Source organism: Paramisgurnus dabryanus, chromosome 15 (assembly GCF_030506205.2).
Source record: "Paramisgurnus dabryanus chromosome 15, PD_genome_1.1, whole genome shotgun sequence".
Taxonomy (NCBI): Eukaryota; Metazoa; Chordata; class Actinopteri; order Cypriniformes; family Cobitidae; genus Paramisgurnus; species Paramisgurnus dabryanus.
In genome coordinates this window covers 11,453,139-11,470,341 of record NC_133351.1, presented here as the reverse complement: position 1 = coordinate 11,470,341, position 17,203 = coordinate 11,453,139, and the positions used below count along the sequence as shown (strand labels likewise).

At 37.4% G+C, this 17,203-nt stretch overlaps 2 protein-coding genes across 4 annotated transcripts; both read left to right on the top strand.

The window, feature by feature from the left end:
• Positions 1 to 1,332: 1,332 nt before the first annotated feature.
• klhdc3l (kelch domain containing 3-like) lies at positions 1,333 to 7,952 on the top strand. 2 transcript variants are annotated; one of them, XM_065251978.1, is made up of 8 exons: positions 1,333 to 1,450; positions 2,496 to 2,688; positions 2,844 to 2,926; positions 3,181 to 3,259; positions 3,393 to 3,439; positions 3,526 to 3,646; positions 5,111 to 5,291; positions 5,975 to 7,952. In XM_065251978.1, the coding sequence occupies exons 2-8, from the start codon at positions 2,526 to 2,528 to the stop codon at positions 6,564 to 6,566; spliced, it is 1,266 nt and encodes a 421-aa protein (XP_065108050.1). In that variant the 5' UTR covers positions 1,333 to 1,450; positions 2,496 to 2,525; the 3' UTR covers positions 6,567 to 7,952. The 2 variants fall into 2 exon arrangements, with proteins under 2 accessions (XP_065108050.1, XP_073668103.1); XM_073812002.1 differs by having other exon boundaries at positions 1,343 to 1,450; positions 2,476 to 2,688.
• A 993-nt stretch (positions 7,953 to 8,945) lies between these two features.
• inhbb (inhibin subunit beta B) lies at positions 8,946 to 16,909 on the top strand. 2 transcript variants are annotated; one of them, XM_065251980.1, is made up of 3 exons: positions 8,946 to 9,425; positions 9,536 to 9,857; positions 14,802 to 16,909. In XM_065251980.1, exons 2-3 carry the CDS (start codon positions 9,671 to 9,673, stop codon positions 15,581 to 15,583), a joined length of 969 nt encoding a protein of 322 aa, XP_065108052.1. In that variant the 5' UTR covers positions 8,946 to 9,425; positions 9,536 to 9,670; the 3' UTR covers positions 15,584 to 16,909. The 2 variants fall into 2 exon arrangements, with proteins under 2 accessions (XP_065108052.1, XP_065108051.1); XM_065251979.1 differs by having other exon boundaries at positions 8,946 to 9,857.
• The last annotated feature ends 294 nt before the right edge of the window (positions 16,910 to 17,203 follow it).

Sequence of the window (17,203 nt, the reverse complement as noted above, 5' to 3'; positions counted from 1 at the left end):
CAGATCACAGATAATACATTGTCTTCCTTCCTTATACATTTATCATTGTTTTAATGTTTTTACTTTCATTTTTTAAATATTGCAGTTATATTTGGTTGAGTATAATAGTCTGCCTCTGTCCCTTTCAGCATAACACTTGTGACAATGTTGCATATAAATTATATAAAATGTTATTAAAATATTCAAATTAAGCCATTTGTTACTTTTCGTGTCTGGATATTATGGGGCATCCTTAAGTAGATCATACAGTACTGTACATACTTACCTATTTCCTCTATCCTAACCAAGCCATCAAATAAATACCCCTTCATAAAACAAAAAACAAAATAATGCATTCTGACTGTTTGGGATCTGTTAGTTAGAAAATCAAGGATCCATATATAGAGTGTATTCAGTCTAAATATTGAGAGTTTGTTGGAAAATGTTGGTCATGATACAAATGTTGAATGTTAAACTGAAGTCAATAAACAACATTAATGATTTTATTGTTCAAGTGAATGATAGCCTGGCGGATGTCATGTGATATGGATGCCTCTGTGGGGCCACAGGTCACTTAAAAAACTTCATTTTGCATGAGTGCCACAAATAGTAATTTAGGCAGGTTATCATTGCTGAGTTCCTGGTGGTACTATCTCAGTGCAGCTTTGCTAATTTGGTCAGATATCTCTTAATATTTTCACTCCGGCAAAAGTGTTTGCTAAATCTAAAAGTAAGCACAAATGTAAATATAAAGTCTGCAAGAATTCATTTTTAGTATACGGCAAGGCATCTCAACTAGCAGATGTAGGCCTATTACTCTTTTTAACACTTGGTTGTCTGAAAATTTCCGTTTTCATGTACAGTAACTAACGTTAGTGAGTGTGACTTTGAAGTTCACACCTGGATTTCGGCTCGACCACAGAACAACATACAACATTTTTGCACACATACCTTACATGCCAATATTTGTATTGCATACACTAGTGTTTTCTTTTAAAAGGCGTACTTTAACATTACACATGTTATATATTTGTAAATATATACACTATTGAAACATTTTTAGATACTGTTTTACTTTCTCTGCTGTTTTACCCATGTTCTTTATTTTGTACTGTGCACTGCCTGAGCTTCACACATCAAACATTTCAATGTCTACAAACACTGATATCTAGCAAGGTTGAAATGATGGTCAGCGATCACGAGGCTAGATATAAGCAGTTAATCTGCCTTATGTTTTTCGGTTAAAAGCATCTTTGAAACGTAAACAGTTGTTTCTGGTAAGCTTTGTTAAAAAAAAAAAAGGGAGTGTATGCAGTCACAGTATCGAGACCCTCTTAAGAAAAGTCAGCGCAGCAAGTCTTTGCCCCGCCCTCTCAGATAGTGGAAAAATATTGTACATGTGATCGGTTATATATCTTCGGTTATCGCTTAAAAAAGGATTACGGAGGAAATTCACTGACGAATCTTATCGGTAAGCGTTGAAATGCTACTAATCACTAACAAGTTAATCTAAATGTTTACAATAACGACACCAACACTTAACTTACGCGTCTTACGAAGAGAAGTTTCAGTTTTTGAAACGGTTCTTCCCTGCGGTCATGTGACGTCTTTACTACTTTCTTTAAGTCTAGTACAAGCTTTTTATTTTATTACGTAAGTTACTGTACGAAATTAATCCATCTTGGTAAAGTCTTTGTGAAACATTGTTTCATGGGTACACGATAATGCTCATATTACACGCGTGTGAAACGAGACATATGTAACGTTACTGGATAACGGGCTAACACAGTAACTGCACGTGAACGTCGAGAATACGTTTTAGCTAATAAAAAGGGGTTTTATAAAAAAAAAACATTACAAATAAGTTTAAGGATTAAAGCTTAAACCATTAATTACTTGTTTATAAACTTGTAATATCAACACGTAAAAACAATGTGAGCCTGATGAATCAATGTAAACACAATCAATGTATCAATAACAGGCATTTAATTCATAAAGGTTTTAGTTCAGAGCATGTTAACTTGCTGTTAAACATACTTTTTCATTCACTTGGTATTCCTGTTTTAAGATTTTACAATATATTATTGGTAGGTTGGCAGAAAACCCTGTGACTCACTGTTCGTGGTCATAGAGCATTTGCAATGCAAAGGCTGTTGGATCGGTTGTCTGCAAAATGTGTAAATGTTAACACAGACACTATTGTATTAATGGTGAACTGTGCCTATGCAACACTTATAGACGTCTGTAACTATGTAATATATATATTTATTAATTTCTGTAGTTTAAAAGTGTACATGTTTTTATATTCAAATACTGTTATGTGCATTGCTCTAAACCTCAATGTTGCTTACTACAGTATGCATACTTCTCGTTATTCCTGGTCACATATTTGCTTAACAGTTGTCTAATGTATTACCAAACACATAGTAAAAAATCCTGTTCTCCATATAAATGTTTTGCTTTTTCTGTGTGCTATTGTTAACCTGACTTCATTAGCGGTCCCTGTGTGTTCACAGGTTAACCCATGAGACTATCAGAGCCCAAGTATGAACCAAGGGAGCGGTGCTTGTTTGTGGACCTCAGTATCTCAGGACACCCCTGCACCACGTGATCGTTACAAGCATGCTTCTTGTGCACACAGTGGATATGTGTACGTACTAGGAGGCAGGGAAAAATGCTCACTGAGAGATTTCTGGAAATATAATGTGGGTAAGTCATTGTTAAATATCTATGCTGCCTGGCCTGGTCTTTATGACACATGCTTTCTATTGCTGTTATGCAGTTTTTTTCTAAAACAGCATTCCTGCAGCATTGATCTGTGATGGTCTGGTCATTCATTCAGTGATATTGTGTATTATTTGTAGTACTAAACCAGTGGACTGAGCTTCCCTGTAATTGTGAGGAAGCACCTGAAGAACTGGAGGAACATACCATGGTAGCGCATCAGGTAAATACAACAAGCTCACAAATATGAAATGAAATGGTTCACCAGATACAATCATGACTTTTGTCATGATTTTTTGTAGATTTTACAGTATGTTCTCTAATTTACGCACGCTGAAGATTTTGAGAAGCACTTGTGTTAAAAATGGTTAAATATACAGCAAGCATTTAATATGCAAAATAGAATACCACAACTGACTGGTCTTTGAGAACGCCATGTACTGTTAAGAAGATAGCTTATATCATCTTCCATTTTAGGGATTTCTTTACGTCTTTGGAGGACTGCAAGATTCAGCATATAGTAACTCAAAAATACCTCTGTGGGTGTTTGATGCAGGTATTGTTTATTATGTAATGTGACACATATTTAGGCACATAATAACAGCATTGTTATTTTCCAAGTTGTTTTAATAACCATGTTGCTTTATGCCACTGTGCTGTTCACCTCTTTTGTTTTATATTCTTTGCAGTTAGAGAATGCTGGATTAACTGGAAAACTGGGATTGAAACTGTACTGGTAAATATTTCTTGTAAAAAATCTGTACTTGTACAGCTGAAACAGTTACCGTATAAGGCTTTAATTATAGTGATTTGTTTTTATAGGGAGTGACACCATTAAATAGGAAGGGGCATAGTGCAGTCACCTTTGGGTCATCTATGTATGTCTATGGTGGATACATGGATATAAGAGGATCAACAAAGGAATTCTGGAAATTTAATTTTGGTGAGAAGAACGATAACATGGCATGACATTTGCGCGTTTGTACTTGAAAAACATGCAGAATATTTTTATGCAGTGTTACTATCGAGACACATTTTAAGGGTGCGAATGTTAACTTTGTCTTAAAAAATGATGAATAAAATGTATATTTATACTGTTAGGAATTTCCAACGGATGAACCCAATCGCAGACAGGGGTGAACAATACAGGACTTTATTGAACAAAAAAGGGAAAACAAAACCCACGAGGGGGCAAAACAAGACAGGATGAACACTAAACTTACACTAAACTTGACAAGGAAACTAACAATAAACTAAACAAATAACAGACTAGATACAAAATACTCACAGGCGAGATAACAAAATGTGGACACAGTATTACAAAATGAACGCACACAGAACAGCAAACACAAGGACTTTAAATAAGAGAACTAATGAGGGGAACAGGTGAAAATCATAACAGGTAAGGAATCGGGTAAAAGGTGACGGGACAAGGAAAACACATGGCCTGATAATAAATAATCCATAGCCACATGTTCCCACACAAAACATGGTACTGTCAGAACCCTGTCACAATGAACTAGATGTAATACAAGACAAGATCCTGACAGGATCCTGACAGTACGTGGAGACAAAGGCAAGGCAAGGTGTGGATCCAAACGCAATCATTTATTGAAGTTTAATCCATAAACATAATCCATAGGCAGGCAAAAGGTCATACATGGTAATTAATCAATAAACAAAACATAAACCCTTGGACTGAAACATGAATAAGGCAAGACAACTAAGGGTAACAGTTAAACAATACTTCACAATGAATGAGACAATGAACCAGGTTTATATAAACATGGGTAACAGATGATAATTATACACAGGTGTGGGCTATGATGGGTAATGAGTCCAAGCAAAGGATTATGGGAGATAATATATAATGAATAATAATGTCCAAGAGGGAGTGCCCTCTGGCGGAGCATAAGGGCACTGCACCTGATGGATGTTACATATACAATTATGTTTGACTTTTGAATTATTTAAAATATGTGACACTAAAATCTTCTTTTACCGAGCCCCTAAGGTGACATTGGAGTAAAAAAAAATCTAAAGTTTAGCTACATGTGCTCACGCGAAACCGTCATGTGCAGATTTTTTTTTTAAAGTTTAGTTTCGCATGTGTGAAAGTTTTACATGCGCACGCAAAACTAAACTCGATAGTTTCGCGTGTGTGTGCAATAGTTTCACGTGCGCACGCCAAAGTTTCACTTTATTTAATTTTTGCTCCATGTCCCCTTAGGGGCTCCGTATTTTTTGTTGGGGCCAGTGAATATTTTGGCAGGGCAAGTGAAAACCTATATAAAAAAGTCTTTGCGTTGAACACAAGTTTAATAATTTATCTATTATAGATATTTAATAAAGTTGAATGGACACTTTGGAATTTTGGAAAGTTTTTTGATCATGTTTTCTATGTCAGATTCCGAGGTGTGGTCACTACTTAATAACATACAAGGTGGTCCTGGTCCCAGACATGGTCACTCAGCCGTAACACATCAGGAATGTATGTACATCTATGGTGGCCTTCAGGGCCTTAGGGAACAGAAAGACCTGTGGAGATGGAATTTTACCTGTCAAAACTGGAGCTGCATCAAATTCAAGTAAGTATCTTTTCTTTATGCCATATGTCATTGTCGTATTTGCTCATTTTAAAGGTGGGTTTTTAGCGGCATCTAAAATTTCACTTACACACCACAACATTGTTAAAACAATCCCCTTTCACACAGATTTGCAAAATAACTAAAAACACTACATTATGTATGCCAGGCCTGGAATTACTAATGTTATATTGTAAAGAAACATTACACACCTGTGAAAATACAAACAAAAAGCAATGAAAAGTTTTGCCTGGATAATAAAGCGGAAAAGGTTTGTAAACATACTCCTATAGGCCGCCTGAATCCCATTACCGGATTGACAGATTTGTGGTTTTGCAGTTTACGTGGAAATGATAACGGTGTTGTTGTTTTTTTCAAAAACCATTTCAAAAAGTTTGTGTGTTCAGAACCCCAAAACCACATTTGCATAAACGAACATCCAAAACACATAAAGTTTCCTCTTGAAAATGTCGTTTACGTGGCCTAAGTCAAAATCGGCAAACGGGAGGCTATTCCAACACAAATAACATGATTTTTTTGCGAACCGTGTACACGTTTACTTGCCACACAGTTTAATGCTGTTGTTTGTACTCATCAGACATGCATCTAAACAATAATTCCACTATTTGAAATGTTTTCGATTCTATTATCTGATGCACATTTAAAGATTTCTTTGTACTGTGCAGTTCAGGTCCCTCAAGACTGGTTGGCCATTCTGCTGTGTTGTTTAAGGACAGCATGCTCATCTATGGTGGGGGGGAAACCCAGAGTTTACCTCAGAATATCTTGTGGAGTTTCAACCTGAGCACAATGACCTGGAAGAAGCTCCCATTGCTAACGGGATCTACCTCTCCATACCGGATTCATCACTGCAGCATTGGTCTAGGTCCCAGTTTCCAACCCACAGTACCACCCGGTGTCCATTGTAAGGAAATACCTAATTCTTTCATACATAATAAGCTGAGACCTTTCAAGAACAAGTGCCTACCGTCTAACTCCCCAATGCAAGAAAACTACATTGAGCTCCAGACTTTTAAAGAGGAGAATAAGATGATTTTACCAGATTTTAGTACACTTGCACTTAAAGAAGCCAAGTTGAAAAGCAACTGTCTCACTTTTGAGAACCAAGAGGCTGTTAGTGAGAAACACGTTAGTAGTCACATGACAGAAGAAGCTGAGGATGCTATTCTACATATACCAGACTTGCTTTTAGTAATGGGAGGTAAACCTGTACAAGGACACCAACGGATTTCAGTGTGGCATATGCCAATGGCATAAATGTGAAAAAAGAGGATTTTAGTGTTGCATCTTATTTTCTCTATGAGAAATTAGTAGCAATACCCACATCCTGTGGCAGTAGGGTTGCATTAAAATGGAATTCAGTCTTGTGCAAACTCTTAACAGTGTATGTCATTATTATCCTAAAACAATTTTTATATACAGGTACTGTAAAATACAAACTTATACAGGAGGTTGAACTTTTATTGAAAATTGTATGTTCTTTTTGAACAAAATTGTATGATTTAAACGTTGGATCTATGGACATTACTAGTGCTACTACCCTGCACTGTCTGAATTTTTGAATGGTACTATTAACTTTACTGCCTTAAAACAGCTGCTCCCAAACATGCATTATACTGGATGTTGGTACATTTAAAAGTACATTTTCATTTAAATATGTATTACATTACATGACATCTATTCTCAACAATCATATAAACATAACTTTACACAGTGTTTTGTACAGACAAAAATACATATTTTGCATTAAAGTTAGAACTAAATATGTATATGAAAAAGGAAGACATTGTAAAAATAATGTAACATTTAAATAATAAAAATAAATAGTGAAAAATATGCTCAAGTTTCCTACACTGTTACAGACACGTACATACGATGTTATAGTGTTCTGCACCACGTGAGGGCGACACTTAACCAGTGCCACACAAGACAATTTTGATCATATTTAGCAATAAAAATAGCTTGTTTTGCAGTAACAAACTGTACTTTCCCAAAAAAGTTAGAGAGTTGTTCAAGAAAGGAAACATTACGAGTATAAATAGGAGCCATTTTTTTGATAAAAAGTCTAATAAAAATTCATATGTCTCTTCTTTATACTGCAATAAGTAGATATAAATTAATTTACACTTCAAATGAATTTTCACCATATTATTTAAACAGAATTAATTGATGTCGAATTTTTGTAAACTAGTAATGAAATGATGCAAAACCAAAAGGCTTTTGTCGATAGATGGCGCTATAGCATCGGGTGGAAATGATTGCCATTGTTATAGAACAATTTGACAAAGCAAAAAGGACTAGTGTGTTAGTCCAACAAACAAAAAAATAGAGTGTTAGTCAAGTATAATTTCTGAATACCTGTCTAGGACCTTGCAAGTGCATCTGTATTATATAAATAAAGATTTGAAATATTACAGTTATGGAATGGGTTACAAAACTGATCATACAAAATAATGCAGGTTGCACTTGATTGCACAGATAAATAATAACGCAAATAGTTAAGTTTACAACTGCACCAACAACTACTACTAATATATTAAAGACAATTGATGTATATGTAAATAATGTTCTACTGCACTGTGTAACAAAAAAACAGAAATCTGTATTGTTGATAAAAATTTGTCAAATAAATATAAAACCAAATTTGAAAGACAACTCTTGTTAAAAAAAAAAAAAAAAAAAAAAAAAAAAAAAAGACAACTCTTGTTTTGCAATAATAAACTGTACTTTCATCAAAAAGTTAAAAAGTTGTTAAAGAAAGGAGACCCATTACGATAATAAAGAGTTTAAAAACGTGCATATTTCTCTTTGTAATACTACAATAAGTAGACTATAAATTTATATGAACTTCAAATGAATTTTTATCATATTTAAACAATTAATTGATGTCGAATAGTTGGAAACTAAGAATGAAATGAGGCAGAACCAAAAAGCGCGATAGATGGCGCTATAGCATCGACTGAAAAGGATTGCCATTGTTGAAGAAACATTTGACAAAGCAAACTGTACATGAAAATAGACAAGTGTATTAGTCCAACAAACAAATCGATTGTTAGTCAAGTATAATTTCTTAAAACCTGTCTAGGACCTTGCAAGTGCATCTGTATAATATAAATAAAGATTTGAAATATTACAGTTATGGAATGAGTTACAAAACTGATCATACAAAGTAATGCAGGTTGCACTTGATTGTACAGATAAATAATAACGCAAATAGTAAAGTTTGCAACTGCACCAACAACTACTACTAATATATTAAAGACAATTGATGTATATGTAAATATTTTCTACTGTAACAAAAAACAGTGTTGATAAACATTTGTCAAATAAATATAAAACTACATTTGAAAGAAACATATACTTATTCAAATACATACATACAAAATTGCATTTTTTTAAAGAAAATATTAACATTGTAAGTAAACAGCTGTACATGTAGAAAGTTAATATAGAGTAAATGTTTTAGATGATTGTCCCGTATAATATAACGATCCAGTGTCTTTTCTAACTGGCTTAAATTAATTTTGGCTATTGTATTCATTCATTCATTAACCTGTTTTAGCGCATAATCTCTCATGCCCGTTGGCTGAAGGTCCCACGTGGTTTGAAGATATAAAACAGTTTCAGCGCGAGGTGCCTTTAGTGTCGTGATTGCACGAGAGAGCAAACCAAAGGACAACATCTCTCCAGAGACTGAAGAAACTCAAAACATCGGGATTTTCAACACTATCACTTAATGAGCATCAGTTTTAACGAGATACAACTGGAAAGATACGACTTTTGTGACTACACTGAACTTTAACGGAGTTATCGGTGTTTTTATTTCCGTTTCGCGGAAAGTTACGGAGCGCCAGTGACCGCTTTATTTTGTTCTTTTGTGATTCTTTGCGTACGTACACGTCGTGTATAATCTCTTTCTTTTCTCGGCAAGTACGAGATGTTTTCGCGTGTTTTCGACTGAAACTGATAAAGACTTGAGTTTTGTCGTGTAAACATCAGTATTCCTCAGTATGTGCTCACTTTCTGCCTCGCAAAATGACTGAAAACATTACGATGAATGGACATCTGTCACAGGAGGTCGTTGGAAGTATAGACGTGTCCTGTTTGTAGGTCACGGTAGGGATTTATGAACTGATTTGTTTGATTTTGTGGACACGTTATTTAAGAAAATGAGTATTTACATCTTCCCTGTAACCTGTTTGATGGCTTGCGTGCTCTCGCTCCAGTACACTGTGGTTGCTGAGCGAGTGTCTCAGGATTCCCAATGCGTCTCGTGTGGACTCGGGCATCGGGATGATACGGGCCAAGTGGACACGGACTTTCTGGAAGCGGTTAAACGGCACATATTGAACCGACTTCAGATGAGAGAAAGACCCAATATCACGCATCCCATTCCTAAAGCTGCCATGGTTACGGCGCTGCGCAAACTGCACGCGGGTAAAGTTAGGGAGGACGGGAGGGTTGAGATTCCCAACTTAGACGGACACGCCGCCTACAACAACGACGTGCAAGAAGAAACGTCGGAAATAATCAGTTTCGCCGAGTCAGGTGTGTAAAAGCACTCGCATGCCAACTGTGTTAAATAGCTCAATGACTTTGGTTGGTTTTAATGGGGCGTGCGCCCTTTGATCTTACGTTCAGATGTAATTGATGCGATTAGAATACGTGACCCCATATAATTAGATATATGTTGGCAAATAATAATGACTGGTTTGTCGGATGGTGACCTTTACGAGGTGGGTGTTGAGAAAATTACGATCCGAGCATCATCGGGAACGCCAAGTGAGCATCAAACAACATGGTAATCAAAGTATTATGGATAATCTGCTAATAAGAGGGCAAGACCAGTGTCACGCCTTTATTTCTTTATTAAACCATAATATGCCTATAAAAATCTTTGTTCCTAATGACCATAAGGAATATGTGTCTCCTTGAAGTCATTAGCAAAGTTGGGGTAAGAGCCCTACTAGATCTTATTTCATGAACTGCAAAGTTCATCAATTACAGGCCTGTGGTATAAAAGAGTTAATATAGTCAATAAATATAGAATCATTTTCATAATCTTACATTTTACATTCACATTTAATTACTTTGGCAAACGCCAAAGCAACTTACAATGCATTAAAGGGTGTATTTGTGTTTTCTGGGAATCGAACACATGACCCTTTACACCATTAAAACAATGCTGTACTAAGTTTCTATATATGTATATGCATCGGCCCACTGCCCAGTAAATTGTGGGAGTTAAGCGCACCGTACAGGTAGGTGAATTCAGGTAGATTGGAACAAGGATTTTGACCATCATCTCAATGTCCCAAAAAGTCACAACCTTCCTGAATTCACCTTGTCTATAATAACACTTAATATAACACTTAAGTTTTTATTTGTTAACTACTTTTAAACCACAGTTAAACAAGCAAACAATAAACAATTCTTCTCCACCATTTAATTGAAACATTTATTATAAAATTACCTATTAACATTTATTAATACACAATAACCTACCATAAATAAACAATAAAAAGTTGTAATGGATTGATAAGTGCTGTACAAAGATATTGCTCATTATTAGTTTCTTGTTAGCGTATAAATTAATGTTAATGACACCTTATTGCAAGTTGGTACCATATATATATGTGTAAAACCCAGCTAAAGTCATTTTTAGTGATTCATATCTTACCTTCATATCTTTAATATTGACTGAGTAAGATCATATCAATGTGAAAACAATTGAGTAAAAATCAAAGTTTGATGCACCAGATATCAAAATTACATTCAGATTTCACAGACACGGGGTCACATATATGCCTTCTATCTTTTTTAGCCTATACGCACGTCAGGGATTGAGCCTAAATCTTGCAAAACTGGCTTCTTTATCTTCCAGTCTCGCACTGTGTAGCACAATTATCCTGGACATTATCCGAACGTCTTGCTCCAGTAAGAATGATCTGAACACGCTCATGACAGTACTGGGAGTACTGTGCGTTCTTGCTTAACCCAATATGTCAACATTGGGAACAAAAACAACAAAAGAAAACAAAAGATATCACTCAGAATAATGCATGAGACATTTGAGTCGCGGGTGACCGAGGCTGGCGTGGGGGTTGGTCTTCTTATATCCTACTCTGAACATGCATTTAAAATATCAAAGCTTCATCAGGCCTCTTTGCAGTGTCCCCTATTATTCATGACACCTTTGAACCACTGAGCAGCAATGCATCATGGAACCGGGTCTCCAAACCCCCATCTGCCTCAAGGCCAGCTGGCGCTAGCCCCTTGTGTAAAGACTGCCAGCCAGGCTGTGGTATTATAGGAGAGCCCCAGATGTATTCTGCTCAGAGGTACGTGCTGAGCGGAAAAGTTACATTTGTCAGGTGCAAGGCGCAAATCACTGCAGCTGCAGGCGACTGTGCCGCCTCCAGTGTTGCATGCTCTTCCCTGCTCGCTCTGTTATGTGGTATGATCATAAACCAGAAGATGGTTCCTATCTGGCTCCATGCTTCAGGAGAGCAATAAGGAGAGGGCTGCCAAAGTACAGGAGAGGCCTGCTGCCAATTTCAGGTCTCTATTGACACTGTCCTACGGGCCATTTCAGAAGTATTTGGTGTCCCGTAGCCACAGAAGCGGAGCGATAGATGTTCGCTTCTCATTTGTCAGCATAGCCATTCGGACTCGCTGAACTCTATAGGACCGGTTCAGCGCAGGGTATTAAGACTTCATTATTACACATTATTCAGTGTGGCACAGTGTCCGTAAGGTCAAAGAGCCAAACCGATCTCTTTAGAGTATCTTTGTGTTTTTGACATTTGATCCGAGCAAAGAAATGAGAGCCCGTAGTGTTAATTGATTGACGGGCAGTCAAAATCTAATCAGGCATCATGCCATGCTCTTGATCTTATTGATCTTTGACAAACGGTTCACATTAAGCATTTAAAGCATGAGAGCGGTTTTCAGTGAACCACAAAAACTATTACCAATTTTTTGTGTCTGTTGGACGTCTGATTGGTGTTTTAGCTGAATCAATATAGCAAAATATAGAACTTGAGGGGTCAGAAGATGAGGTCTTACTGTAAGATTATTTTTAAAGGATCTTAATACTGAAGCAAGGTATTCAAGGTAATGCAATGTCTGAGATCCTTCTAATAAGTATGTGAATAACCGGTCACTGCAGAGACAGTGGGTGATTTGGCCACAAAGTGTACAATATCTTACTCTGTAAATAAATTAATGTCAAGCAGGAGCTGTTAAGACAGGTTCTGGAACATTTGTACACAACGTTATGCAAGAAGATTTCTATCCAGGGGGCATATCAAGGAAGTTAAGGAGTTAAAAATAGCAAAGGAATTGTCTTAACGAATGTGTTCCCTATTATCATAGTACATACTTGTTCACACCTGACATATCTCCAGGGCTCGATTCTTTGTCGCTCTGTGTCTGCACTGCGGGATATGAGAGGGTTGGGTTCCCAGCAGTTTTGAAAGTCCAAAATTACTGGTTACCTGCAATTGTTGCTTTGGATGCTGGTCAACCAATGTGTAATGCTGGTGGTCCCCTTAGGCTTTTTAAGTAAAAGCCATGGTGGTCAACCTGTTTCACCAGCTATGCATTGTCTACCAGCTTAACCAGCACACGTGAATTTGTCTTAGTCTGCTTAACGATCACACTATAGGTGGTTTTAGCAGTAACAACATAAATAATAGGCTTGAGCGGAACAAACATAACTTTCGGTAAACTTTGCAAAGAATTAATAACAACAGAGTTCTTTTAGAGTAGTTTTTCTGAATAATAAGCTTAAAAAAGTAGATGACCTTAGTTCAAATCATAGCTAAAGTGCATCAAAAACTACACGGAGCTAATGTTACTGTGTAAAATGTGTACTATATGTATACAATGTTAACTACAGATCCGCCTCCCTTCACACAGCGGTGATCCATGCTCGCCATCTCCTCTAGTCTTTAGGAAACCAAAACGTTTGTTATTTTCGACGAGGTATTTGTTCCAGAGTTCAGTTTAGCCACTAGCCAGACTATTAAACAAACAAAGACCGGAAATTACCTTCTGTCCAGAAGCGTAACCGCGATAACGTGTGTGCGTCCAATGAAAACCTGTAACCCAAAATAGAATATTGTACAATACCTGAACAAATAATACAACTTTTATTGAATCGGTTGTTAATTTCCATGTATTGTTTTTCATTTTTATGTTTTCTTTGTTTTAATAATATTTGATTTAACTTTATTTCGAAAAGTTGGAGCCAATGGTGTAGTGGACGGCGCTCTGACACATGGTGCAGACGCACTTCTGGCAACCCAGGTTTGAATGCCAGCTCGAGGTCATTGGGAAATCCCTCTCTCACCCTATACTTTCCTGTCGTCTTCTTAATTACTATCTATTAAATAAAGGCGAAAAATAATAAAAAGAAAAAACTTTTTTTCGAAAAATTTAAAGGCAAAAAATACAAGGGAGGAAAACACAAATAATTATCTAAATAATTTAAACAAAATTTTTTTCATACTAAGATAGAAGCCATAGGCTTATCTATCCTACCCCCCAATATTTACCAAAACACAAAACGGACAAGATAAAGCAGACATATAATAAAAAAAACATAAATCTTTCTTCAATGTACATCCTACTTTATCTTAAGATTAATCATGTATATAAAATGATTATTACTTAATTTTATATTTTTTTAATTTCATATTTTTTTAATTTTATCTACTTAAAGTATCACCAATAAGAATATCAAAACAAAAAAAATATATCTAATCTAATCAACCTCACTATTAGACTAGTCAGTCAACCATTGTGACCCATTGTAAAGCCATCATATGTGACAAACTGAAGCACACTAATCCATAGGTATTATGATTGAACCATACTAATCCATACATAAGATGGTTATAGCTCCTTTACTTACATCAAGATTACAGAAAAACATTATGAATTTTCAACTTCAGCTCAAGTGAATTTTTCCAATTGTCTTTAGAATCAGATGACAAAAAGCTTTGCATCATGGACTTCACAAATTACTACACTGTTGGCCAGTGTAATGTAAATAGCCTTTATGTTGCCTCATCATGCCTTTTATTTGAAGGCCACACGCTTAATGCTTGGCTGTGCCATAGCAGTCTCCTAATACCTCTCACGGGGCATTGTGTTGTCAGTCTCTGAGGCTCCAGGAGTTCTGGGTTTTCTCAGCGCTCCTTGTGCACTCAATGAACCCCCTGGGGAAAGGCCCACGTCCGACCCCTCCCACCCTCTTTGCCCAAACATCTTTAGCCCAAACCACGAGGCCAACTGGACTTGGGCCCAGAGCTCTACTGAGGCACCTAGTCTATCTGGACAATTAAGGTGATTTATGTTAATGAACGTTGCTAAAAGAAGTCAGGATGTGTTGGTGCTACAGTCAAAGGAAACATGCCTTGTTATTTTGTTGCACATCTTGCATATGACGAATTGTGTATTAACAATTATTTTGATCCCCTACAGACGATGCAAATCCATCCAAGTCCAACCTCTACTTCCTGATCTCCAATGAGGGCAACCAAAACCTCTACGTGTTGCAGGCAAACCTGTGGCTCTACTTCAAGCTGTTGCCAGGTACTCAGGAGAAAGGAACGAGGCGGAAGGTTACGGTGAGAGTGCATTATTACGAGCCTGGTGGACAGAGCGTGCACTGGCCCGTGATGGAGAAACGCGTGGAGTTGAAGCGCAGCGGCTGGCACACCTTTCCTCTGTCTGAGGCTATAAGGGAACTGTTGGGCAAAGGGGGTCGCCGGCAAGACTTAGACATCTACTGTGAAGGTTGCGAGGCCGCCAACGTTATGCCCATCCTGGTGGACCCGAATGACCCCTCGCACCGTCCCTTCCTGGTGGTTCGTGCTCAGCAGGCAGACTCTAAGCATCGTATCCGTAAGCGTGGCCTTGAATGTGACGGCACCAATGGGGGTCTGTGCTGCAGACAGCAGTTTTACATTGACTTCCGACTCATTGGCTGGAACGACTGGATCATCGCACCGGCAGGGTACTACGGAAACTACTGCGAGGGCAGCTGTCCGGCTTATATGGCAGGGGTTCCCGGCTCCGCCTCGTCTTTCCACACCGCAGTGGTAAACCAGTACCGCATGAGAGGCATGAGCCCCGGATCTGTCAACTCTTGTTGCATACCCACCAAACTCAGCACCATGTCAATGCTTTACTTTGACGATGAATACAACATCGTCAAGCGTGACGTGCCTAACATGATCGTGGAGGAGTGCGGCTGCGCTTGAGATGCCTGCTAAAGTCCATGTCAGGACATGTTACAAGAGCAGTGACAGTCATATTTATGATCATTTTGAACCACATGCATATAGATTGTGTTATTATTTGTGCGCTCACAAAGTACAATCACACACGTGTGTGTGCATCAAGCAGTCGATCATCAGATATGTGACCGGTTGGTACTTTTTCATGAACAAAAAGGCTTTGGGATGATAAGGGAAGGATAACACCAAATGGGTTTTTTTTTCTAGTTTGCCATTTCTAGATTTAAATAAAGTGGCTCAACACAATTCCCTCCGACAGCAAAAAGGAGAGGGACATTTCACTGAGTACTTATAAACCGTTCACGCGGTTGTACGAGCACTGACATTTCAATGTCCCTCCAACTTCAGAACACCAGCACTTCAACAGCTTCCTTAACACAAATCATTCCAGCTGAGGTGGACATTTCAAAGTCATTTTCCCAGTCATTCCCAGAGACAATCCTAAGAGCAATGACTTCAGGCGTCTGCGGCATTGTTACGTGAGGGTTTTACTCAAACTGCGAGCACCTCTGGACAAAATCGTGTTGTGTGGCAGATTGCATAACCGGTTTAAAGCAAACTTCAGTGGCTGACATGCGCCCGCAGCACGTGCTGCGAAGCGGCTGATATTCTGTCCAGCTGGTTTACAGTGAGTAAAGCACTTGCGAAAACTCTCAAAATGCACAATTTAAAGCACTTGCATATTGCAAAGCCTTCAAAAGGGTACAAAGAGGTGGACCTACCCTTGATCATAGTCCTTTTAATATAAAGTGCCGCATGAACTATGCAATGTATAGTAATCCTGAATATTGTTTTTTTATGTACTGCTTGTCTTTAACTTTTTATCAATACTTGAAATGTGATCTTTCGCTTGCTTTCCGAAGCGGATCATTGTTACGATGTTTGCACTGAAAAGTTGCGGGACTAGTTAAAAGACAAAAAACTGCCATTGAAAATGTTATTTTTGTAGTAATAAACCGATTTTTGTGAAAATTTATGAATTGTACCAAAGAGGCCAATATTTTAGCTATTATAAAAAGATGGCAAGGCCATTCCAATGTGTGTATAAAATAAATATTGATCCTTCTCAAGAGGCCTAATAATCAGGGTACAACATTATGGATTTTATTCGTAGTCTCATTTTTCTACTATGTACAGCAACCAATGGAACACAATCTCTTCCTGGTCTTTCATTTGTTCAGTCTACTATTTAATAAGATTTATTTCCTAGCCATTTAGATAAACTGATGTCATCTCTGTACAGATTATGTAAAATATTCTTTCTTAAATATTTTGTAACTTGAAAATAAATTCTTACTTTACATTCTTTGAAATGTGAAGCATTTGCTTTTAACCACATCGGAATGACAACACGGATGTTGCATTGCAAATCAGTGCGTGAATGACTTTGCATAAACAAGCCCAATCTTTGCATGCATTTCGAAAAAGTTGCAATTCTCTGCCGTGTTCCTGCAAGGCCTGAGGTCTACAGGAGTGCCTGGTGCGAGACATCAGCACGATAAATCTCATACTGATTTAAAGGTCAGATCAATTTAAGATACATGATATGTACACCGGGTTATATACCCCTCATGTCCATGTAAT